The 27197-nt window shown below is 41.4% G+C and overlaps 1 protein-coding gene across 3 annotated transcripts in view; it reads right to left on the reverse strand.

The window, feature by feature from the left end:
* The window catches only part of LOC126474136 (serine/threonine-protein kinase dyf-5), a 283860-nt gene that overhangs the window by 7008 nt on the left and 249655 nt on the right, over positions 1 to 27197 (reverse strand). For all 3 annotated transcript variants that reach the window (XM_050101575.1, XM_050101573.1, XM_050101574.1), the window contains one exon: positions 48 to 286. In XM_050101575.1, the coding sequence (XP_049957532.1) occupies positions 48 to 286 (239 nt within the window). The remainder of the gene's footprint in view (positions 1 to 47; positions 287 to 27197) is intronic.

Below are 27197 nucleotides of genomic sequence, written 5' to 3' on the forward strand. Positions count from 1 at the left end.
TTCACAAATCTAGTAAAATATAAAGCATGAAGTGTTTCAATTGTTACCATCACTGTTAGCAGCATTGGTCATATTTGAGTTTCGAAGGGGCACCTTTGAAGTTGGTGCTAGTATGTACTGTGTCTGAGTGAAATATGGTTGCTTCATTGTAAGAGTTGCCGATTTTTTTGTTGCACTGGACTGATAATTCTCATTTCTTTTCCATTGTGATGGCTTGTATTCTGGTTCTGTTGCTAATATGGGTTGCTGGAATGGATCGCGTGAAAAAATTTTCTCTTCTTTCCCCCTGAAAAATTATAAGTAATACTTAAAAAACTCTGCAAACATCACTCAAATGAGAGTAATATTATTTCCATCAAAACTGTAACAATTCTTTAGAAATTACTGCATGAAATATAATAATAACCCACAACCACAAAAGGCAATTCTAATTCTAAACATGGAATCAAAGTGAATTTACTTATGCTAGGACCTCTAAGTGTTCTGTCATCAGCAAAGTAGCAAACCAAAGCTGAAATAAGAGTAAACCAGATAATAAATAAGTTTTATTATTTTGCTATATTTTTACAGTACTCTTTCAGAACAAAACAATCACTGTATTCCTCTGCTATTACAGCTATTAGTGGCCCAGAGCCTAAACTTATGCTATAAAAATTAGGAATGTGTTGATAGTGTTATGAAGTGTTAAATGTTTACCACTATTGTGTGAATGACTGATGACTGCCTGTGCATTGTAGTATATGTATTGTTAGAAGCATCTCCATGACCAATGGAACCTGTCTGGTTCAGCTTAGGGAAGGCGGTTATTGCTGAAACAACCCCTTTTCTGTTATATTGGTTCATATCAATGCCAATTTCTGCCTGTGCATTGTAGTATATGTATTGTTAGAAGCATCTCCATGACCAATGAACCTGTCTGGTTCAGCTTAGGGAAGGCGGTTATTGCTGAAACAACCCCTTTTCAGTTATATTGGTTTATATCAATGCCAATTTAATTTGACTGTTAAATCAATTCAAAATAACTGATTTCTGAAATAACCAATTTTCAGTCTTTTATTTCTATGGTTTCCTGTCATGAAAGTAGAAACTAAATGAAGATTGAAAAAATTTTAACTCCCTCAGTTTCAAGATAAGTATAACCAAAATGTTAAATTATGTTGAGAAAGAAGAGAAAACTTAATCTGTTCACGGTTCATTCTTTTTTCTCTGATGTGATGTGATAAGTGATTGAATTCCACAAAAATCACTGGTATTCTTTTACTGCTTCTAATTTTTTCAAATTCTGCTCAAAAATCACGCTGTTGTCAAGGATCCTGTCACTTGGGGAAGAGGCCCCCAATCAGTGGCCTCCTAGCTGACATTTTCCTCAATCAGATAGAAAAACAAATCTTTGACAAAAGAGTAATACCACAACAGTACAAAATAATATATTGGTACAGATATGAAGATGAAGTAATTTCCTTAACAGATGAACCACAGCCTCGCATAAAAGAACTTCATGACAACATAAACTCCATCCACCCACAAATACAGTTCACCATTGAAACACAAACAGATGAAAAACTTAATTTCTTAGATCTCACCAAACACAAAAGAGACAACAAACATGAATTCAAAACCTACAGAAAACCAGCACCATTATTCATAACCAATCCAATCACCCTATAACTCACAAAGAAGCCAGCTTCAGATATTTATTACACAAGACGAAATAAATCTCTGGTTAACAGCCTGGTATGAGTGTGCATAGGACACAATATTTTGGCAATCGACCGCATTGCCATCATCAGGTGCGCTGATGTACATGTAAAACGTGGTCGATTGCCAAAATATTGTTTCCTATGCACACTCATACCAGGCTGTTCACCCAAGATTTATTTCATCATAAAATATGCCTGGAGAAATTGAAGAATCACATTTATTACACAGACTGAACAAAATATCCATGGACAAATACAATTACAGACAAGAACTGAACACAATAAAACAAACTGCACGGGAGAATGGATATGATGCAAAGAGAGTAGACAAAATAAACCACAAAATACAAAAACAAACTACACATAACCATGAAACACAACACAACACACAACAAATCAGCAAACAGTAAGCAACAAATGACACATAATGACTTACAACAACAAAAAGTCACACACCGGGGAAGGGGGGTAATATACTAAAGAAACAAGGACTCAACATAGCACACAGAACCAAAAACACAATACAAAACAGACTTGGAAGAAGTACCACCAACACTGACAAATATAGCCAGTCCAGTGTATACCAACTTACTTGCGACTGCTGTCAAGCTGTATATGTGGGCCAAACATGCAGAAATTTCAGAACCAGGCACACAGAACACCTCAGGACACTGAAAAGCAATAGCTCACACTCAACATTTGCAGACCACTTGATGATAGCACACAATCAACACCCAAAAAACATTGAAACTGACTTACACATCCTTAAAACTAGTAGCAGCTTATACCAAAAATTAACTACAGAAGAAAACTATCACATCCAAAAATCAATAGCCCGAGGAAAAGAAGTACTCAATGAATACACATCACTGTGCAATAAAACCCTCTTCACCACAATGGAAGAACTATACAAATAACACCCACACCAAAACTACTCATGAAAAAGAAATAACACCCACACCAACTACACTTCAAACTGGCACGCCTTGCCCAGCCAAATGCACTACGAACAAATGAATACTACACAACCACAACAACACACAATGGTGGTGAAAACGCTGCCTATGTTTTGAAAAATTGGAGAAAGTGCAGTGTCAAGCACCCATAGGTCACAAAATCTGCCTATTCACTTTGCCAACAACACACGAGAAAGCACCACAATATCAAAACCGTAAGTAACACATGAAAAACAAAATATATACTCATTCCTGGTTGTAAATAGAAAAAACGCTTTGCTGTTTGCAGATGAGAAGTTGTAGATTTTGTGGCAGAATAGCTACCAAAATAAATGTCCAATAGTATCATGTAAGGTACGTAAACTAATGCATACTGTTGTGACTCGCCGATTATTCAAAGTGCCGCCGCGCAATTACGCACGTCCTCTACGTGCGGCGCTGTCTGCCAGCCATGCAGCAGCTGCACCACCTAAGCGGCCAGCCGAGCAGCGGCCGCTAGACTGAGACTCAGTGTTTAATCGAATGCCGACTTGTTCACAGGTCCACTTACTCAGTGACTTATATGTGTTGTTGTGTTGTGCGAAATATATGTGTTAACTTTGAAGATTTAACACATACATCCACTCCTTTTGCCAATTAGCTATAAATAGAACTCTGACATAATGTTACAAACAACACATAGTGCATCAGGTTGTTAATAAATATCTCAACTGTGAACTTTGAACAAATGATATACAATATTTTACAACAATTATTCATTCACAATTGTAAATACACTCCTGGAAATTGAAATAAGAACACCGTGAATTCATTGTCCCAGGAAGGGGAAACTTTATTGACACATTCCTGGGGTCAGATACATCACATGATCACACCGACAGAACCACAGGCACATAGACACAGGCAACAGAGCATGCACAATGTCGGCACTAGTACAGTATATATCCACCTTTCGCAGCAATGCAGGCTGCTATTCTCCCATGGAGACGATCGTAGAGATGCTGGATGTAGTCCTGTGGAACGGCTTGCCATGCCATTTCCACCTGGCGCCTCAGTTGGACCAGCGTTCGTGCTGGACGTGCAGACCGCGTGAGACGACGCTTCATCCAGTCCCAAACATGCTCAATGGGGGACAGATCCGGAGATCTTGCTGGCCAGGGTAGTTGACGTACACCTTCTAGAGCACGTTGGGTGGCACGGGATACATGCGGACGTGCATTGTCCTGTTGGAACAGCAAGTTCCCTTGCCGGTCTAGGAATGGTAGAACGATGGGTTCGATGACGGTTTGGATGTACCGTGCACTATTCAGTGTCCCCTCGACGATCACCAGTGGTGTACGGCCAGTGTAGGAGATCGCTCCCCACACCATGTTGCCGGGTGTTGGCCCTGTGTGCCTCGGTCGTTTGCAGTCCTGATTGTGGCGCTCACCTGCACGGCGCCAAACACGCATACGACCATCATTGGCACCAAGGCAGAAGCGACTCTCATCGCTGAAGACGACACGTCTCCATTCGTCCCTCCATTCACGCCTGTCGCGACACCACTGGAGGCGGGCTGCACGATGTTGGGGCGTGAGCGGAAGACGGCCTAACGGTGTGCGGGACCGTAGCCCAGCTTCATGGAGACGGTTGCGAATGGTCCTCGCCGATACCCCAGGAGCAACAGTGTCCCTAATTTGCTGGGAAGTGGCGGTGCGGTCCCCTACGGCACTGCGTAGGATCCTACGGTCTTGGCGTGCATCCGTGCGTCGCTGCGGTCCGGTCCCAGGTCGACGGGCACGTGCACCTTCCACCGACCACTGGCGACAACATCGATGTACTGTGGAGACCTCACGCCCCACGTGTTGAGCAATTCGGCGGTACGTCCATCCGGCCTCCCGCATGCCCACTATACGCCCTCGCTCAAAGTCCGTCAACTGCACATACGGTTCACGTCCACGCTGTCGCGGTATGCTACCAGTGTTAAAGACTGTGATGGAGCTCCGTATGCCACGGCAAACTGGCTGACACTGACGGCGGCGGTGCACAAATGCTGCGCAGCTAGCGCCATTCGACGACCAACACCGCGGTTCCTGGTGTGTCCGCTGTGCCGTGCGTGTGATCATTGCTAGTACAGCCCTCTCGCAGTGTCCGGAGCAAGTATGGTGGGTCTGACACACCGGTGTCAATGTGTTCTTTTTTCCATTTCCAGGAGTGTATTATGCACCAAAAGTTTTGCTAAATGTTAATATGTAACAATAATTTTACAGTTAGTAAATAAAAAATAACGCACTGAAGACAGCACAAAATGTGCTAAAACACATCTGGGTGCAACAAAACAGAAAAAAAGGTGTCTTGCATATGGTGGAATTCCTCTTCCCATTTTGTAGCAAGCATGTTCACAACAAGAAGAACTGCAACACCACAAGATGATTAGGTCATGCCACTATTTAGGCATTAAGATTAGTCACCACTAAAGGGCAAAAACTCTGTTTTTCACGTTAATTTGTCCATTTTCAAGGGCTACATGCAGATAAAGACATATTAAATAGATAAAGGCAGCAGATCAGCTACTTTTACTTTTGCTGTAATGAATGAACTGTTAAATTTTAAGTTTTCTTCTTACAATATGTCACAAGTTTCTTGTGCCTCCTCCTGTATTTAATTTTTAAAGCAAATGGAGCATTGCACTTCATTGATATTGTATTTCATACAACACTGCCAGACCAGGGAACAAATTAAGTCAGATGACAGCAAGAAACTACCATATAGGCCAGATGGAGAAAGTATTGCACATTGCATAACGTGCATACCATTTAATGGGCCATGTCATATGGTAACAGGTATGTTACCGTCTCATCAGTGTTGTACCTGTTCTTATGCCATGTTTTTGTTGCTCATTTGTGTCAGTACTGTAATTAAAATAGCACTAATCATAATCCCATTTTCTATAATAATGCAATATTTCTATGCAACAAAAATTTTATAAATAAAAATTACTATTTTTTTTAAAAAAAGTTTATTTAAACATCAAAAATTTTAGTACTGACACTATGATTAATTGAAATTTAGGTTTCTTTACCCTATTATCAGTAAAAAATAAAAAACACCTCCTATAACCAAGACCAAACAAATACCAAAGAACACCAATTTATTCAGAACTAATATACTGGTATCAGTTTTAACTGGTCATTTTTCCCATCTATAACTCTGCTCTACTTCTGGCTAACTAATTTTCAATTGATGTGTTGAAGTGACTGAGTGAGCAAAACTTGTACTGGCGCTCTAAAACTTTATTATGAATGTACACCTGACATCTCTCTTATAAAGAGACAGGGCAGAAATATCATAATTTAGAACTCTCATTCTTGATATAAAAAGGAACTGATTACAGGCTACGACTCAGTAACACCAGGTAACAGAATGTTGGCAAGGAGCATGCATTACCAACAAATTCACAAAAAAAAACAAAGAATAAACAGAACACATAGAAATGAAATGAAATGATCGTATGGGATTGTTGGCCGGGAGGCCCCATGCGGGAAAGTTCGGCCGCCGTATTGGAAGTCCTTTTTAGTGACGCCACTTCGGCGACTTGCGAGTCAATGATGATGAAATGATGATGAACACACAACACCCAGTCATCACGAGGCAGAGAGAAATCCCTGACCCCGCCGGGAATCGAACCCGGGACCCCGTGCGCGGGAAGCGAGAACGCTACCGCAAGACCACATAGAAATATAAAAGCATAAAAACACACTGCCCCTGGCAGCTGGGTGAGGAAATGCTCAAACAGCCATGATTAACTTGCTAAAAACACTGTACTGCACCATATACTACACAACACTAAACTTTGCATTAGCATATGACAGCTGATGTATAGGCCACTAAATCAATCCACTGGATAGAGGCAGAGCATCAGTATCAAGAAAATGCGCCGGGAAGTGCACCTGGGAGGCCAGAGTGAGTCATCTGCATTGGGAGCCACTGTCAGTGGTGTCTCAAGGAAGACATAAACTGATTAAATACAGTTTAATGAGACATTTGTAGCTTTGCCATTCACTAGAATGTCCACTGCTTGTGAATGTCATTGGAGAACATTATATGGGCCAGGATAAGTGTATGCAGTGGTGGTTTAAAGCCTTCTGTGCGGTGTGTAATGTGTAGAATACTTGAGATCTTGGCACATGAAGGAGGGAGGTGTATCATGTCGCAAAGCTTTTGGAAGATGGATTCTCAAGTGACACAAAAAATCTGGCTGATCTTACATGGCTGTCATTATTGTGTCTGTGTCAACAAAATCACCAGGCAGGCACAATGTCTCACCATAAACCAATCCTGCCACTGATAAACCGACATCAGATTTGAATGTTATTCGCAAGTCAAGTAGTATAACTGGGTAGAGGTGACCACCAGGTCTCTTCATGGCACATTAGCACTGTCTTCAAACAATGGTGTCAGAGTGCAATCATTCCAATGCTTGCCGGGTGGTAGCTAGTGTTCTTATAGTGCATATCACCACAAAATTTGGCCAGCTGAGTGAACAGTTCTCATTCAAAGTGACATCTGTGATCCATGCTGATATGCAGCAGACATCCAAATCTTACCAAACATGTTAAAGCAAAGGCACAAGCTAATGTCTTGACTGTGATATTATTGACCGGTACTGCTTCAGGTGACAAGTATGATGGTCAGCATTGTTAATAACTACCACTGCCCATTCGATGGGTGAAGCAGTCCAACAATGTCCAAATGTATGTGGGTGAAGTACGTGGTGAATCTGCAAAGTCGCCAATCAGGTCTAGGACATGGTGAGTAATCAAGCAGCGTTGATACTGGAGACAAGATCTGACCCATTCCTGACAATATTACTGCATGTCTGACCACAAGAAACACTGAGACACCAAATGAAATGTTGGACACACCCCTGAATGGCGCAACTCATGAAAAGCATTAAAAGCTTTCCTTCTGAGCACTTGTGGCAGAAAGAGACAAGCTTGGACACGATAGTTGTCACAGTACTGTCATGTCCTTCCCTGGTATGTCAACAACATGTAGCTTCAACACTGACAACCATAAGGAGTTTATCATCTTCACGATGACCTTGTGCAAGTGCAGAAAAATCTATTGGAGACACTGTTGACTCACGATACACAATCTGCGACATTATTGTTTATCCCAGGTATGTGCTTAATGTTGACTGTGAACTAGATCATAAATTCCAATTGGTTAAACTGCCTGGATGAGTACTTGAAGCTGTTCTGCCTGAATGCAAATGTCAACGACTTGTGGCCCATATAAATTGTGAACACTCACACTTCATCTTGAGAATGATAGTTATTTTAGCGCCTGGTACACTGCCAGGAGCTCATAATTGTATGGGCTCCATTTCATCTGCAAAGGCGGCATGTTTGTGTGAGTAGTACGCCAGTGGTTGCCAGGCATTGTCCCACTGCTGTTGTAGTGGTGCACTGACAGCCATCCGAGTTGCATCTACAACTACAGCTAGTGGTGCATCAAGCCACAGTGTGCCAGAAGTGCTGTGCTGACCAAGTTCTTCTTCGCTGCCTCAAACATGGAACACATATGTCTCTCCACTGCACTGAAACTTGCCAGTAACTTTTAGGCCAGGTAACACCATCAAAAGTACCTGTACCTCTGCATCATGAGGACAGCATTATCTATAGAAGTTCTGCATATCCCAAAAAATGTTGTAAATCTTTGACTATTGGTACTGAGTCCATCTTCTCAGGCTGAAAAAGGGAGACCGCAGCAGAGATCTTATGACCGAGAAATGTCACCTCTGGCAGCCCAAAGACACACTTGGCTACATTCAGAATGACTTTGCAGCAATCAACTTATCCGAATACCTCCTGCAAGTGCTATTGACGCTGTTCTGGGTTGGTGGAAAACACTAGGAGATCAATGAGGTATGTGAAGCAACACTTGGAGAACGAAGACTATAAATTTTGCCAAGTTTGAGGAGTGTTACATAACTCGAAAGTTGTGAACATGTTTTCAAATAATACAAAAGGCATTAACTGCGGCAGTCTTGGGTATGTCTTTGATGGTTACCAGTATCTGAGTATATGCCTTCACACAGGTCAGAACTGTGAATACAGTGGTATCATGTAGCATGTAATTATAATCCCTCAAAGCAGTCAGGCACCATCCATGAGTTACATGCATGATAGTCACCACATGGGTGCCAGGCTCAACCTTTCCTTGGCACTAAGTGTGAAGCCAAGGAACACAGGCTTTTAGATGGCCACATTTCACCTTCACATATCACAGAATCAATTCAGCTTTTTCTATTGCTAAGCTGTCCAGAGCCAAACGTCTTGGCCAATACGCTACATGGCGTCCATTTGTCATATTTATATGGTGCACTGTGTCATACAGTATGAACTTAGGGAGAACTGGGCAGCCTGATCAAATTTGGGTAGTCGCTCAACAAATCTGTGTATTCACCCCCAGAAGCCTGTATCAGCTTGGTGCTGTGGATGGCTGCACTGTAAAAAAAACTGGTGACTGCCAAGCCAGCAACACAGTCCACCATGCAAGCATTTGCAATGTCCAGAAGTAGTCAGTACTGCACCAGGAGATCTGCTCCAAGGATTGCCTCAGTGATGTCTGTGACAGTGAAGTACCATGCGTGCAGGTGGCACAGTCCAATGCTGAGCCCCATGTGCTGAATGTTGTACGTTGTAACTGAAAAGTTGCCATTGGCAATCAGGTACAAGGCGGTGGTCAGCAACAATGCATGGGCATTTGAGGCAAGTTGCTCAGATCTGAGCCGCTAACTACTACAACTTTCACACTGGTACCTCAGTCAGTGACAAACAGGTGTTTGGACGATGGCACTTGACTGCACCCACCACTGACCGCTGGTTGCATTTGAGTGAGAGCATGATGATGAACATTTCTTCACCTGATAACCAAACCAGCACTTCTGCATGTCACCTTGCAGGTTTATGGCACCACCAGGAGTTCTACTCCTTGAACGTCATCAGTATCGACCTCTGCCATTGTTAATGCTGTCCTGCAACAACAGCGCCCCTGTGCACACAACAGTTCTACCTTTGCTGGGAGTGAGTTGTGGCCAGCTTGTGATACTGTTGCTGCAGCAGTCGCACTGTTGTCCTGCTCTGTGACTGCCCTGACCTGTGTGGGTGTGACTGCATCTTGTATTCAATCGGCATCCAGTGGCCTGTCAAGTCTGCGAGGCAACTATGGCTTTTATTTGTGGTGGCAAATGACTGCTCCATAGCATTCACAAGTTATCTGGTACAGTGACTGTGTTAATCTCACTGCATAGGTGTTGCAAGTGCTGGGTTTGCTTTGTATCGTCCATCTCCTCTTGAGTAAGAACTTGAGTTTGGTGTACAAATATGTTTCCAGTGGCACCATAATTATGTATTGCACCTCAGCAGCGAACCAATGGTCAAGTTAGTCACCTATAAATGTGAACTCAGTTGCGTCAGCTTTTCTCCCTGTGCACAAAAACTTGTTTCTGCTTGCACAAATCAAAGGATGGAATTATCTAGGTGGAACAACAGTAGGCAGACTGCTTTTCTCAATACTATTGGTTTTTCATTCATCATGCGATATGACTGAGATTCCACCAATGATGATGGGGTCACTACTTGTCGGGTTCAGCACCACTTATGGCTCACCAATTTTTCCTTGATGGGTTCAAATGTGTGTGTGAATTCCTAAGGGACCAAACTGCAGCGGTAATCAGTCCCTAGACTTACACACTACTTAAAATAACTTAAATTAACTTATGCTAAGAACAACACACGCACCCGTGCCTGAGGGAGGACTCAAATCTCTGACGGGAAGGGCTGCACAATCCGTGAAATGGAGCCTCAAACCACGTGGTCACTCTGCGCAGCACTTGATGTGCTCATAGTGGCTAAGTGAATGGCACTTGTACCAATTCTTTGAAACCTTATCAGGAATGCACACCTGACATCTCTCTTATAAACAGACAGGACAGAAATGCCATAATTTTGAACTTTAATCCTCGATGTAAAAAGGGATTATTTATAGGCTGCAACAGAGTAACACTAGGTAACAGAACACTGGCAAGGAGTGTACATTACCAACAAATTAACAAAAAACAAAGACTAAACAGAAGACACAGAAAACGTATAAAAATACAGCACCGCTGGCAGCTGGGTGCAGAACTGCTCACACAGCCGAAATCCACTTGCTAAGAACACTGCACTGCACCATACATTACACAACACTGAACTTCACATTAGCTCGTGGCGGCTGATATGTAGGCTGCTACAAACCAATCAGCAGAAACTTACAAGATTGCACATTCACAGGTGTTTTATTCAGGCTAGTTTTGCAGCTGTGAGCATGTTTGTACAAGTAATGAAGTCCCTGGGAACAGTTTTTGAAACTATGGTTTTGGTTTGTTGTGACTAGTTGTCTGTGATTTAAATTCTTCAAAATGGTGGCAAATTAACCAATACTGAGACTTACTGATGCTACATAAAACAAGCAGGAGGAACAAAAAATTTACTGACAGTCAGTTACTGAACATACCAGAAGATAGAACTTTGGCATTCGGAGGCAACAAATCAAAGTAGGATAGCTGGAAACTAAGAAGTGGAAACTTATTATAGTGAGGAAGTAGAACTTTCAAATATATTTTGTGACAGTGCAGGCTCAGATACTATGGACAATGATGGTGATGAAATCAATGATGACGATGAAATCACACTGACCCTAGTTAATAAAACATGTGACAATTGGCATGATGAGTCATATAATGTACACTATCATCTGTTTACAAGAAAAAGAACATTTACCTATTCATCCTACTAGCAATACATCAATGCATTTCTTTAGGTTACTTCTTGCTGATGACATACTTCAGTGTGTAGTTGATGAAAAAAATGACAACACTGTGAATATATCTGAGTAACCATTTGAAGAATGGGACTAGGATTTATAACTGGAAACCTAGGTTTTCATTAAATATGGGTCCTAACGTGAACTCTGTCCAATTAAAAGACAACTGAAAGGAGATTGTCTGCTTCAAACCAGAGGAAATGCAATAAGTATGATTAAAGACAGATAAATGATAATTTTACCTCTTCATACAAAGGGTTCCAAAAAAAATGTATCCACTGTTTAAAAGTCCATAAATTGCAAACTAATTGATGGAGTTGTCTCATTTTTGTGAAAGTGTAGCTTAAAGTCCAACTTAAAGATATCACTGCAGGTGTTCAAAATGGTCACCATTAACATCCACACACAAACGATGCTGCCGAATTGCAGCACAAACTATTGACTGCAATGTGTTCAGTTGGATATTTGCACATGAATGTACGACGGATTCTCGAAGTTCATCCAGTGTGCATGGCTTTTGTCAATAAATGATATCCTTTAGTGTTCCCCACAGGTAAAAGTCCAGAGGAGTTTGGTCTGGGGAACGTGGTGGATACTCCACAGCATCTATACAACCTATCCATCTTCCTGGTAGATTTTCATCGAGATACGCCCTAACACAATTTTGGTAGTGGCCTGGGGCACCATCTTGTTGAAAGTAAACTCTTCATCTCCATACAAGTCTCTGATGGCAGACAAAATGGATGTCTGTAGCTTCTGTAGGTACACCTCACCGGTAACTGTGCCATCAAAGAAGAATAGCCCAATCAAGCCCCGGTAAGACAACCCACACCACACATTTACTACTGGCAAATTCACGGCTTTGTCTTCATGGACGTTCGGATTTTTGGCGGCCCAGTAGATGCAACTATGGCGATTTACTGTACCACTGAGTTTGAACTGTGCCTCATCAGACCACACTATCATCTCTGCAAACTCTTCATCGTTGCGCTCCATGTTAGTAAACCACTCGCAGTACTCCATTCTACGATCTGCATCGTCCTCATTCATTGCATGTAGCAATCGTGGGATGGTAGAGCACTTGCCCACGAAAGGCAAAGGTCCCGATTTCGAGTCTCGATCGGGCACACAGTTTTAATCTGCCAGGAAGTTTCATATCAGCGTACACTCTGCTGCAAAGTGAAAATTTCATTCTGGAAACATCCCCAGGCTGTGGCTAAGCCATGTGTCCGCAGTATCCTTTCTTTCAGCAGTGCTAGTTCTGCAAGGTTTGCAGGAGAGCTTCTGTAAAGTTTGGAAGGTAGGAGACGAGATACTGGCAGAAGTAAAGCTGTGAGGACCGGGCATGAGTCGTGCTTCAGTTGCTCAGATGGTAGAGCACTTGCCTGCGAAAGGCAACGGTCCTGAGTTCAAGTCTCAGTCGGGCACACAGTTTTAATCTGCCAGGAAGTTTCATATCAGCGCACACTCCGCTGCAGAGTAAAAAGTCTCATTCTGGAAACATCCCCCAGGCTGTGCCTAAGCCATGTCTCCGCAGTATCCTTTTTTTCAGGAGTGCTAGTTCTGCAAGGTTAGCAGGAGAGCTTCTGTAAAGTTTGGAAGGTAGGAGACGAGATACGGGCAGAAGTAAAGCTGTGAGGACCGGGCGTGAGTCGTGCTTCGGTAGCTCAGATGGTAGAGCACTTGCCCGCGAAAGGCAAAGTTCCTGAGTTCGAGTCTCGGTCAGGCACACAGTTTTAATCTGCCAGGAAGTTTCATATCAGCGTACACTCTGCTGCAGAGTGAAAATTTCATTCTGGAAACATCCCCAGGCTGTGGCTAAGCCATGTGTCCGCAGTATCCTTTCTTTCAGCAGTGCTAGTTCTGCAAGGTTTGCAGGAGAGCTTCTGTAAAGTTTGGAAGGTAGGAGACGAGATACCGGCAGAAGTAAAGCTGTGAGGACTGGGCGTGAGTCATGCTTCGGTAGCTCAGATGGTAGAGCACTGACTGACTTGTCTCACAGTGGGATAAATATATCAACAGTTTTGAAGATTACTTTTGAAATAATAAACAGTTTTCCATTAAGTTTCAACTCTCTAGCTGGACTACATCAACTTCTTGCCATGATATTTTGCTGAAAACCATTCAGCCATCTTCAGGTGATTGTTTTGCACTGGAGATAGCTAGTTCACATTGCTAACTTTACACCAAAAAATTCGCATGGAGAAGCATGCCCAAAGGCACTACACGAGTGACCTCTGTCAAGTTTTGCATCCTCTTTGAATATTGCTCCATCTATAGTGCACAAGAGCATGTGTAATGATGATACCACATGCACACTGTCAGAATATGCACTCATGGAGTTAAAATTCAGATGTCAAAATTAATAAAATTAACAGTTGCCATATGTGTCATTAGTCATAAAGTGTTTTCTTTCTGAAGAAATTACAGAAATCACCAGGTCCCACACCTTATCCAGTTGGAAGCCACCATCACAATTAATAAGAGCTTCTACCAAACACACTTCCATTGAATCCCTAATAACTGAATCCCAGAATGATCTCGCTAAGGTCAAGATTTTCATGGCAGAATAATCCATTGAATATCCTTTGGAGATACAATACTCGGCAATGGCTGACATACTGGGTGGTGAAAGGCGAGTGTGGCAATCATGTTCAATGCGTCTTTCACACACTATGCATGGTGTCTGACCAATGTAGGCTTTGCCACAATGGCACTCCTTCAATTATTTATATTCCATTCAGGACTTTCCTTTATCACATTTCTTGAAAGTATTACATTCAGAATCTTTTGAAAAACCAAATGCAACCCACTTCAGTGAAAGAGTAATTGTTGCTGATGAATAAATCAAAAAGCTTCTTTAATTTGTTTACTACAACTCCATTATGTCTTATGTGTTACATTTGGGGCCAACTATGCACCTTCACAATGAATAACCATAGCCCATGAAACGACAGTCAGAACAGTCTACAGGATCAGTTCATGACCTTCTTACTGGCCACTGTTTGAGAGCCTCAGATGTATAACTCTGTCATCCTAATATATATACTTCCTCATTGCAAACCTGTTTAATAATACAGACTGATTCAAAAGGAACTGCAGTATTCACTCAGTGGATACCTGACAGAAAAAACAATTTGCACTTGGATAATACTTCATTTAGATGTTACAGAAACAACAGTGTTATTTATTGGAGACTATATTTTCATTAAGCTTCCAACAGAACTGAAAAATCTGAGTGATAAAATGCACATTTCCTGACCTAGGTTGGAAGCCTTTCTCCTTAGCATGGGGGATCCTTACAGTAATTTCAAACTTTTCATGTTATGGCTGATTCGTTTGGATGTATCAACAGAAATCTTTTGTTTTGGGTTTATTTTACAGAATTCTACTCTCTAAGCCTTTTGTCCACATTCTGTGAATTACACAGTAACTCATTCAGTAGAGAGATGGTTTTGGCTCATGTCCAAACTAGTCCAATGTCTCACCATGCCTTCTTCTACCATGATGTACAAGTGACTTAAAGAACAAGGAATATCTAGAAAGTATATTTCAATAGCCAATGACAACAACAGAACAAAACAATTCATGTAAACTGAAACACAGGCTACAGACTATGCTTCTGTTCTAAGTTGGAACATGAGGAAACACATGGCTGTAAAAGACGTACAATTTATTAGGTCACAGAGTGACACCAACAGGAATGCAATGAAAGTAGTCCACACATATTGAGCACTTTAACAACTGGGGGCCTGAAGGTCTTACATGCCTTTAAAAAGACACTATCCATGTCAGGTGTCACTGCTGTAGTGCTGTGCATGCACAGTTGAGCTGGTGATGGCAGCTGGTGACCAGACTGCCCCTGGAAGCTCCCTTGGTTAGTTGTGTGCACACCATTTGAATGACAATGTGCACTACGATTGTTGCAGTGGCACAACTTACAACTGCTGTGGCTGGTAGGTGTAGTAACCAGTGGGTCTCTCCAACTATAGTGTACCAGTGCTGTAGCTCAATTGGCATGAGAGGCTTGCGTTGGCTGGGGTGGCAAGGAAAGAAAGGAAGTGTGAGGGGGATGGAGGAAAAGGTGGCTAATGCCTCAGAAGAAGTGGCAGCAAGCAGAAAGGAGACCCACCACTGGTGCTGACAAGAATCCCAATTGTCAGAGTAGGCAGGTATGACCAGGCCTGCTTGACCCCTGGAGCAGCCAGTGCCAATGAAGAACAGGGTGTCAGGTACGCAGCCGAAGGGGCGGGGGGAGGGGGGGGGGGCAGCACTCACTCCAAGATGCAACCAGTTCCAGTTGTGTGCTAAGAATCATTCTTCAGAGTCAACCATGACCATACTAGCTCCAGATGATGGCCAGAATCCAGTGAGGTGCCATCCAAATGCTCTGGTCCAGACTGGGGTGCCACGCAAAAGTGTCGGCAAAATCAGCACCACTGGGGTATGCCTGCCCGGAGCACGAGGTTAACCAGCATCTGCAGCTGACAGCTGTGCAGAAGCTTGGTGGGAATCTATCACTGTGTGTGCAAAAGTTCTTGAAGGACTACACCATGAAATGAGGACCATTATCCAAAACCCAGATGCAGCACAAGCGATCTGTGGAGAATATCTTTGACAGAACCTTGACAGTCATGTCTGCTGTCACAGAACAGTGAACATCATAAGGTAAATGAGAAAAAGCATCAGATGCCAATAAACCTGAAAGTGTCTAAAAAGGGACAAGCAAAGTCAATGTGGACTCTCTCTCCCCAGTCTGTTCATGGGTGAGCCGTGTCAAGAAAAGAGTGCATGGTACTGCTTTGTGATACCAACACTTGCAGCAGACAGCAGCAAGGTGCTCCACCTCCCAATCAACGTCCAACCAAAACATGTGGTGCATTAGCAGTTTTTTGGAAGAGGCGGCATGACACACTACTACCATTGGGCGTGCCTGAAAAAAGTGAGGGCACGTGGAGGGATTGATGAATATGTGGGTCATGAAATTGTTTGCACAGTCTAACCCTGGGGCAACAGAAGTGAAAACTAAGAACACAAGGACTCAAATTCTTGGTGAGGCACTTGCTTTGACGCCAGATGCAACACATCCCCAATAGAAAAACCAAAAGCAGCACAGCTATCTAACTCAAACAAATTTCCAATTAGTGTTCACTGTTCCTGCTGCTGATAACATGTTTGTGCACATTGGCCTGATTGGCTTGTTTGTGCTGCAGCTACCTCCTCTTCCCTTAGCACACTAAGCTCCATGCAGTGGAACTGCACATTGTCAACACACTGACATCATGCCAAGCACGAAACTTGTGGCCCGTGGCATGGTAAACCTCAAACAACTGTGCAATATTCAAAACCTCTAGTAACATAGGGGGCCGAATGAATGATTGTGCTTCTGAATACAGTGTATGCACAAGACTCCTGAGATGTAGCCATAACGAACAGACACTTACAACTGAGGCTACCCAAGCTTGATATGAGAGCTGCAGCTGTTTGCAACACTGGCAGAATCAACACAGACAGCGACCACATGAGTATGCTTGTGGTGATAGCAAATGTCACATATTGTCAAAACCAAGTGAAGCTGGTTCTTGCAGAGGAACTAACTGATAAAGTAAGAGATATATACAAGGGGTTATCCATGATAAGGAAAGAGCTTTACAGACCACCAGGGATGCCACAAAATGTTGGCGAAGCTGCTTCTCGTAAGCATCCTAGTCTCCATGGTTTCATCATACGGTGAGAGAGGGGAGGGAGATGGGTGGGGGGCAGAAGGTGAACACCTGGTAACTGAGGTCAGGTCAACATAGCCAAGAACCGTTCCAATACAACCATATGAATCTGCTGTTGTGCAGACAAGACTGGAGTAAACCCACCATGGAAGAGCCAAGGACAGAAAAACCACAGAATCTGAAACATGCTAAAATTCAACCTTCACTTGTGTTCTAACTAGGAACAGAAGGAATACAGAGCTGTAAAAAAGATACAATTTACTGGATCACAGAGTGATCCCAACAAGAATACAATGAAAGAAGCCCTTCCATGCCCTTATGAAGATGCTACCCATGTCGAGTGCCACTGTTGTAGTGCTGCACGGCATGGTGGGCCCGATGATGGTAGTCAGTGACTGTGTCGGTCCTGGCAGCTGCCTCATGTTGGATGTGTGTGCACCATTTGAATGTCAATGTGCACTATGTTTTCCATACTGGCCCAATTTACAGCCACTGTGGGCGAAAGGTTTAGTAACCGTCGGGTTACTACAGTTTTAATATAATTGCCATCCATGCTGACACACTTGTCATAACAAGAAGCCATATTTCACACTACTTTATTAAAGAACAACACTGTATGTAATGGCAGCCAAGTTGTCATAGCATGTTTGACTGCATCACTGTCCTGCCCCTTCCGCCAGCAAGAAAAGATTTCAGAAGAGTAAAATACACTCCTGGAAATTGAAATAAGAACACCGTGAATTCATTGTCCCAGGAAGGGGAGACTTTATTGACACATTCCTGGGGTCAAATACATCACATGATCACACTGACAGAACCACAGGCACATAGACACAGGCAACAGAGCATGCACAATGTCGGCACTAGTACAGTGTACATCCACCTTTCGCAGCAATGCAGGCTGCTATTCTCCCATGGAGACGATCGTAGAGATGCTGGATGTAGTCCTGTGGAACGGCTTGTCATGCCATTTCCACCTGGCGCCTCAGTTGGACCAGCGTTCGTGCTGGACGTGCAAACCGCGTGAGACGACGCTTCATCCAGTCCCAAACATGCTCAATGGGGGACAGATCCGGAGATCTTGCTGGCCAGGGTAGTTGACTTACACCTTCTAGAGCACGTTGGGTGGCACGGGATGCATGCGGACGTGCATTGTCCTATTGGAACAGCAAGTTCCCTTGCTGGTCTAGGAATGGTAGAACGATGGGTTCGATGACGGTTTGGATGTACCGTGCACTATTCAGTGTCCCCTCGACGATCACCAGTGGTGTACGGCTAGTGTAGGAGATCGCTCCCCACACCATGATGTCGGGTGTTGGCCCTGTGTGCCTCGGTCGTATGCAGTCCTGATTGTGGCGCTCACCTGCACGGCGCCAAACACGCATACGAACATCATTGGCACCAAGGCAGAAGCGACTCTCATCGCTGAAGACGACACGTCTCCATTCGTCCCTCCATTCACGCCTGTCGCGACACCACTGGAAGCGGGCTGCACGATGTTGGGGCGTGAGCGGAAGACGGCCTAACGGTGTGCGGGACCGTAGCCCAGCTTCATGGAGACGGTTGCGAATGGTCCTCGCCGATACCCCAGGAGCAACAGCGTCCCTAATTTGCTGGGAAGTGGCGGTGCGGTCCCCTACGGCACTGCGTAGGATCCTATGGTCTTGGCGTGCATCCGTGCATCGCTGCGGTCTGGTCCCAGGTCGACGGGCACGTGCACCTTCCGCCGACCACTGGCGACAACATCGATGTACTGTGGAGACCTCATGCCACACGTGTTGAGCAATTCAGCGGTACGTTCACCCGGCCTCCCGCATGCCCACTATACGCCCTCGCTCAAAGTCCGTCAACTGCACATACGGTTCACGTCCACGCTGTTGCGGCATGCTACCAGTGTTAAAGACTGCGATGGAGCTCCGTATGCCACGGCAAACTGGCTGACACTGACGGCGGCGGTGCACAAATGCTGCGCAGCTAGCGCCATTCGACGGCCAACACCGCGGTTCCTGGTGTGTCCGCTGTGCCGTGCGTGTGATCATTGCTTGTACAGCCCTCTCGCAGTGTCCGGAGCAAGTATGGTGGGTCTGACACACCGGTGTCAATGTGTTCTTTTTTCCATTTCCAGGAGTGTAACTGGAAATGGTAAGGACTGACATTTCAGCTGCAGTTTAGATGATTAAATTTTTCTCAGCCAAGAACAATAATGAGTCATCATACTGTAGCCATCATACAGAAATAAGTATTATTGTTGATGAAAAAAATCACCGTTTCCCAAAATATCACCTTGCTTTTTTTGATTCCAGGATACCTTCAGCATAATATATTGCTATAGATGTTTTGGAATAGATGGACGCACTGTCCTCCAAAATGTCAACCAACAAACATGCTTGCATGTTCAAGACTTTACACAATGAAGTTTCCAGTAGATCGTTCTTGAGTTCACCAAGTGCCCAACAGTGACACAGTAAAGACAATATTTGATTGCACATTGTGCTTGGTTTATTTCATTGCCTGTTTCTATGAGGAAGTGAAGCAACAGAAAGTTTGTGAACTATGTTTCATAGCGTTTTTAATTACTTTCCTTGTTTTAGTTTTGTAAGAGTTAGGCTCAGGTATATTTGACTTCGTTGCTTAGTGGAACACTGTTGTATTCACCACATCAACTCATACAGTTTGAGCAAGAAACTATTGAAGCAGCACTTAATAATGCATAAATTCTCTAGCAGCAGGCAGTAAGTCATCAGCAGTCATTACAGAACTTATACATTGCACTTTGTTTACTTTATCATGTGTTTCTGTATGGAAATGAGTAGCAGCTACTCTTCCAATTCTATTCAATAGTGCTCTTGATTTGCAAGAGCTAGGCCAACATTTAATTTTTACCAATAGATATACCTAGGAATTGTGGTGGTTGTGGGGAGTTCATGGATGAATTGACTGATGTCTGCCAACAGATGTAAGCCATGTTGTCAACTGACTTCATATGTTTAGTGGGAACTATGCTGGTAGTAAAGGTTGGTGGTTGGTACCATATTGCCACAAACCAATAGAGGATCTTGTCAGTTTCTCCTATCATTAACTCGGTCCATAGCAAGCTCTAACATGAGGTCAAATGGTCAGCTGAGGTTGGTTGGTGGGCCATACCTGATTACGAGCTATTTCTCAGGAGGACCATATGTGGCTATAGATTCACTGAGCTGCACTGTGAAATATGGCATCCCGGCTAGGACACAAGTTGAAAATATGGTCACTATTTTTTATTTACTTAAATTTGCCATATTTCGTGACAGTACCTTTCCATTAGACGTTTGCAAGGCGATATTAGTCTTGGCTTCAGTTGTCTACGTATGATTCCACAATGCATCTTTGTCGGCTGCAGAAATGACATGGTTCAACGTGTTTGCCTCATTTTGGTGTTTCAAATACCATTTCTTCAAATGTAGTTTCTTTTTATAGCTTATAAAAAAAAATAGTAACATAATTCAAAATTATTTATGACGGCGACCTTCACATTGTACTTCCGTCAACACACACCAAGAGTTAGCTGCCGACTGACTATAGTCAAAGACGACTCCAACGTCAAAGATATTTTACACAACACACAAGCTTCCACTTGTAATCAGTCTCTTTGCTATTCTTCGATACATTTTCTAATAGTAATCAATATGCTTTCACTCTCAAAAACAGAAGTAAATTAACATATAATAAGACAAATTATAATAAAGTCTGACAAAAAATATAAGAAAACATTTACAATTCGGTATCGACAAATACGGTAAAAAAAATAACATCTCCCAGATCCATTACAACTGAGAGGAAAAAAATATTACATACACAGAGGAAATGACATGCTAATGCTTCTTCTACAGGAATGGTCTTCAAGGGTGTTAAGTAAATCAAAATTTTAAACATATATTCACTTATAATTTAATACAAAACTTTTCATATATCAGAAAAATAGTGACAGTCGCAAATTTCACTTTTATTTATTGATCACTAGTTTCGGGTTGGGTCCTATTTTCAAATAATCCAGATGATTTGAAAATAGGTTCCACCTGAAATTAGTCATCAAGTAAATATAAGTGAAATTTGGAAATTTGATGTTTTTCCATTGCATTGATTAACATAAGTTGCTATCCTGCAATTTGTTCAGCAAGCTGGAAGTTCATAAAACTGTTAATACACATGTAAATGTACATATGATAAAATTCCTTGATTATTGTAGGCAAGCATGAGCAAAAGAAAATTGTTTACAGCACTTTATTTACACAGGCCACATTACTGTAGTGAATATTAGCAGAAGTCAGCTGCTACACAACACTCCTGTCATATGAGTGATATGATCCTGACAATTACACACATAATTTTCCTCCCCAACTAAGCACTGATGTGGCGCAGCAGCTCAGTGTATCCACTGGCCCAAATGACCAATTTGGGATAGCCTATTTCTAACAGCTGACCACTTAGCAAGAGGAAAGTGGAAGCTAATTATCACCACCATGGGAGGGGAGGTGAGAAATATCAGTGGCTTCTGAGGCAGATGAAGATATTAAATCTCAACAGCAATGATGGTGGATGAGTCATTTTCAACTGACAGTGACACCTCAGTGGTAGTAAAGGTGGAGAGGATGGATCTCAGTACAGCAGATCTAGCAGAAAAGGCAAACCACTGAGGAAAACAAAAAAATCCACATCACACCTGACTTAGAACAAGCAGCAATGTCATCAGCATCTGTCTACATATTCATGGCAGCTGCAAGGATCAGTAGTACCTGTTACCAAATTGGTCAGCTACTAAAGGCATATGTTTCCATATAGGATGGCCTCTTAAAACCCATCTGGCAGTTTGATCACAGATGTAACATCCTTCCTAATTTACTTTCAACCAACACAAAATGGTAAACACTGAATGGAAAAATACTCCAGGAAATTAACAATCCTTCATCACTGGAAAAAGAGATTCAACTAGACCATTGGATTCTGGAGAGGCTATAATATCATGTAAGAAAGAATCAGAGCTTCATAGAAACTGCTGCATAAGGCCCAAGAAAGAACATATGCTATGAACAATGAACATCAATACTTTACCACAGAATGGGAAACTTAAAACAACTGATGGATGTGTTAAGCAGACACATCACCCTCATACTAGCACTTCAGGAAGTGAGATACGGAGATGAGAATGCATTTGAATCCGTGGGCTACAGGAATTTACAACTGGAACCAGCCATAAAAAACAAACAGAAAGTCACTATGCTTGAAACAGCTTTCATGGTCAAATGGAATCAAATAGAACAATATCAAATTTTGCATCTTCATCAGAGCGAACATAACTTCTCTCATTTATATCAGCAAACAATGGTAATACCATTATAAATTCACAGGCGCCTATCAACAATGACAACAGAGAAAATCCAGAAAACATTGAGCAATTTTTGGAAATGCTAGAGAGTCCAAAATACCAAAGCACTACACAAAGCTAACCATAGGGGACTTCAACACACAGGCTGGCAGAGAAGAGAAACTTAAGGAAATAGTAGGAAATTTTACTGCACACAAAGGTACCAGTAAGAATACAGAGAAAGCCTCATCAATGTCTGCAAACAATTCAACTTAAAACTGCAGTCAACTTTTTTCAGAAAATTACTAAGACGAAAGAAGAACTGGTCTTCTTTTAATACATATTTAGACTTGTATCAGTTTGATCATGTGGCAAAAAGAAAACAAAACCATAGAGAAATCATGAACATGTGGATCACAAGAGGGTTAAGCATAGACACATACCACTTTTTAATAGAAATTGAAGTCAAATTTCAACCTAAAAGACCAAACCCCAAAATTTAACAAGTTCATAGAATCTAAACAACATTTTCATCTAGCAACAGGAATGAATTTGTCACAAAGCATCACACAGAGAAGATGGGAACTGGGATGAGATTAGAGCAGCAATGACAGAAACAGTAAAAGAACTAGAACAACAGCCATGAAGAAGAAAACATAGATGGGAGGACAAGATAAGTAACAAAGTGATAGAACATAGACTAACAGCCTGGGAAAAAATGGAACTCCTGCAAAAAAGAAAGAGATTAGAACACATTCACTGATATCAGAAAGCAGACATCAAAAATTATTAGAACAGTGAAACTAAAATATGACAAAAAAGGTTTAGAGGAATTGGATTCAAATTTCAGACAGAACAATACTAGATACTTCTACAGAGTTTCCAAAGAAGAAATAATAGGATACATGCTGATGAGCCTTCACTTCGAAGATTCAACAGGCAAACTGATTGCCAACAACAAAGACAACTGTGAGCTACTAGCAAAATATTCAAGAATCTTCTAAGCTTCAGGAAACCAATAAAATGACTAATTTTGAGACAATCCAAAAGCGAAACCCATCTTCAGAACCATCATTACAGCATCAAAGTGAAAAATACATTGATCAGATGAAAAACAACAGTGTGTCAGCAGAAGAAAGATTATTAGCTGATATATGGAAACTGAAAGAGAAGCAGGCAGCTGAACCCACTTGTGGGTTATTAAAAATCACTAGGAGAAAGAAAGAATACTGGATGACTGGGAACAAGCCATAATCCATCCACTTCATACGAAGGGAGACACGACAGACACCAACAATTACCGGGACATATCTTTAATTCCAGTCACAAGTTATATCTAAAGCACTACTGCATAAGATACAAGACAAAGCAGAACACACAGTTGGTGTGTACCAAGTGGGATTCAGAAAATGCAGATCACGTCAACAGCAAATTTTTAATTTGAAAACAATCCTCAGTATCAGAATGATACGGAACCTTAACATCAAGAAAGCCTATTATTTCATAGACAGACAGTTCCTAACACTATAAGAAGTAGGTATCAACAAAACCACAAGACAATTAGTAAAAAAAAAAAAAAATACAACTTAAAAAGCTACATTCCTAGGAGAAGTTTTTGACCCATTCAGAATTAACATAGGAGTTCAGCAGGGTGATGGGCTCTCACCAGTTCTCTTCAATTTGGTATTAGACAAGATCGTGAGGGATTAGGATAAAGAAGTACAAGAGAAAAACATTGAAGGAATCCATCTGTGACAAGCAAGAGGAAGATTTAAGGTGAAATGTCTCACTTTTGCTGATGATATGCAATAATTTCACAAGAACAAAACAGATGCAAAGATAATGACAGAGAAAATTCACAAAATTGCAGCTAAAACTGGTTTACAAATATCATACAAGAAAATGGAATACATTGAACATAAGCACAGCAGAGAAAAATATATTAATACAACACAGAAACATCAAGAGAGTTAATAAGTTCAACTACTCAGGTGTACTGATACAATCAAACATATCAGATAACACCACAAGTAAAGAAAGATTAAATAAAATGGAATTAGCATATAAACTCATTGAAAATCAATATAATAGAAGGTATAAAAGGTATCTAAGGACAGTACAGCAACCAAAAGACAGTCACCACTTAACAATAACCAAGGAGTACTTGACCGAAAGCTTATGGACTTTAAACAACTTGAAACAGCTGGAAGCTCAAGAGAAATTTATTAGTGCATATCACCATGAAACCATGCATTCAAACATCATAAAAGATCAGTTTCATGCAAAAATTAGATACCATGCAACTGTAATTAAAATGGAATCACTACACAGATCTGAATGCCTTACATTGAATAAGAAAGGTGAACAAGCAGAAGTGAAAAAGAAAGAAAGGAGACTACCCAGAAACATTTTAAGATAAGAAAAGGACAAAGCCAAGAAATAAAAATTTATACAGAAATTTAGAAACACTCACAGACTCAATAAGGAGGATTATATAGTTTTAATGTCATACTCACAGAATTAATGGCAATAGGCTAATCAAGAATTTTTTCAGTTTCATTTCCAAATTAAAAAACTCCACAGGTTGGCTGGAATATACAAGAAGGGATTTGATAGGACTTAACATCACAGAAGATACCACACAGGACAGGGAAAATTTTACATGCAAAATATCCTATCCAACAACAAAAACTACAACTTATGAGACTGACATCTAATCAACTGAGGCAGGCCATCAGCCAATGCATGAAGGAATTCTGGGAGGAAAATTAGAAAAAGACTGTACCATAGTCTTAGGTTCTAAGTGGTCCAACAACCAAAGATGAGGAAAGCTGCCCATTCACTCACTGGGATGCTATACATAGACACATTCATAACAGCACAGAGACTTGTCTATTTGGTCTATACCCGTTTCTCTGGCATATGTCCTTTAGGTAAAACCTCGACACGTCTCATATCAATTTGGGAAGGCCTAAAGCTACGCAGGGCAAGAATGTACATGATTTTTATGGAAAGCCGGCAAGTCTTATGTAGGGCAAACAACATCAAGCTGGAGTGAGTTATGGGGTACCAGCACCATATTCACCTCCTTCAAACTAGTCAGAACATTGCATTTCTACATCATATTTGAAGAACTACATTAAAACAGAAATTGTCCAACTTTTGAGACTCCATCATTACAGAATAGATGGAAACACAAATCTTAGAAGATTTTATTATGGTGGACAGTGCTCTTCTTGTTGGATACCACATGGATCCTGGAAGTGGGAAACTCCATTCTCTATGCAATAGGTAATTTTCTGTTAATTCAGTAAACCTGAATGAGTCATCTGATCTCACAAGGAGACAACCACTCACCACCATGGATGCTCTGAGAATCTACAACTTACAGTAAAACCTACAACTTACAGTAAAAGCAAACATGCTCAAAAAACTGACAACGTATGTTCCACATTCTGCATTCCCACCAAACTTCCTGGCTACATCTCATTCATTCATCCATGTCTCGAGACCAGACATTTGAATGACCACAGAGCTCAAATGCTAGCCATAGAAAACCTATCTAGATTCTGCAAAACTAGCACGCATTTTGTTTGTCACTGGAAGAGGACCCTCACACAGCGTTGCTCTGGGGCATTTATAGAAAATAAATGCAGACACATATATTTTTAACATGAAGGCTTTCTTCCTGAAGGCTACTGAATATGTATCACTTGTCATTAGGTTCCGGCATGGTTGAGGTTAATGGATCTGTTGGAGAGTCACTGGTATTTCACTATGACTGACAGAATAAAGAGGCATGACTGATACACTAAGCTCACCTGTTACCACAACATGCAAATTTACTCTTGGCGCTTGAAGAAGTTCTTAATTTGGGAAGAGCAGACTTCTTAATGATTTGGTTGAAGCCTAGAAGATGTGGGTAAAAAGTTTATATTTCTACAAAAATTAAAAAAAAATACAATTTACATGCTACCATTCATGTCAAATGTGTTTACTATACACAAAACAACATGCTATGTGAAGTAATTCATCTGAATACTAACTTAAAAATGTGCTCTCAAACCTACATGCAACAAAAATTGGTTTTCAGAAGGAATTTTTAAGTAGTATCATGCAACAAAAACTGTTGGCAATCCTAAATCAGAAAAACTATCAAAAACTATATATATTATAATATCAATGCATCATTAAATGTTATGATATTCCTTTGAAAACACAACATACAATAGATCACAACACCAAATAAAAGATGACATGAAATCAGTAAACTGATTTCATGTAGATAGCCCCAAAAATTTAATATAATGTAATAGGTAGAAACACAGTTTTAATTATCACCTAGAAAAAATAAAGTTACATAATAAATTTTTTGTTCATTTGTAGGTACATATCCTGTCCTGGTGCACATTTAGATTCTCACATCACTTTACTGTAACATAAGACAAGAAGCCAAAAGAAAATGACACAGCTCACTGATGAAGTGAAGATGAGTTGTGCCATTTTGTTTTGGCTGCTCTAGTGGCATTCTGCAATATTGTAGAACACAAATTTCCATGTGTACCAGAGCTGAAGAGATGTACCAAAAATCATTATATAATTTTATTTTGTTGATATGATGATTAAA

This window comes from Schistocerca serialis, chromosome 4 (assembly GCF_023864345.2).
Source record: "Schistocerca serialis cubense isolate TAMUIC-IGC-003099 chromosome 4, iqSchSeri2.2, whole genome shotgun sequence".
Taxonomy (NCBI): domain Eukaryota; kingdom Metazoa; phylum Arthropoda; class Insecta; order Orthoptera; family Acrididae; genus Schistocerca; species Schistocerca serialis.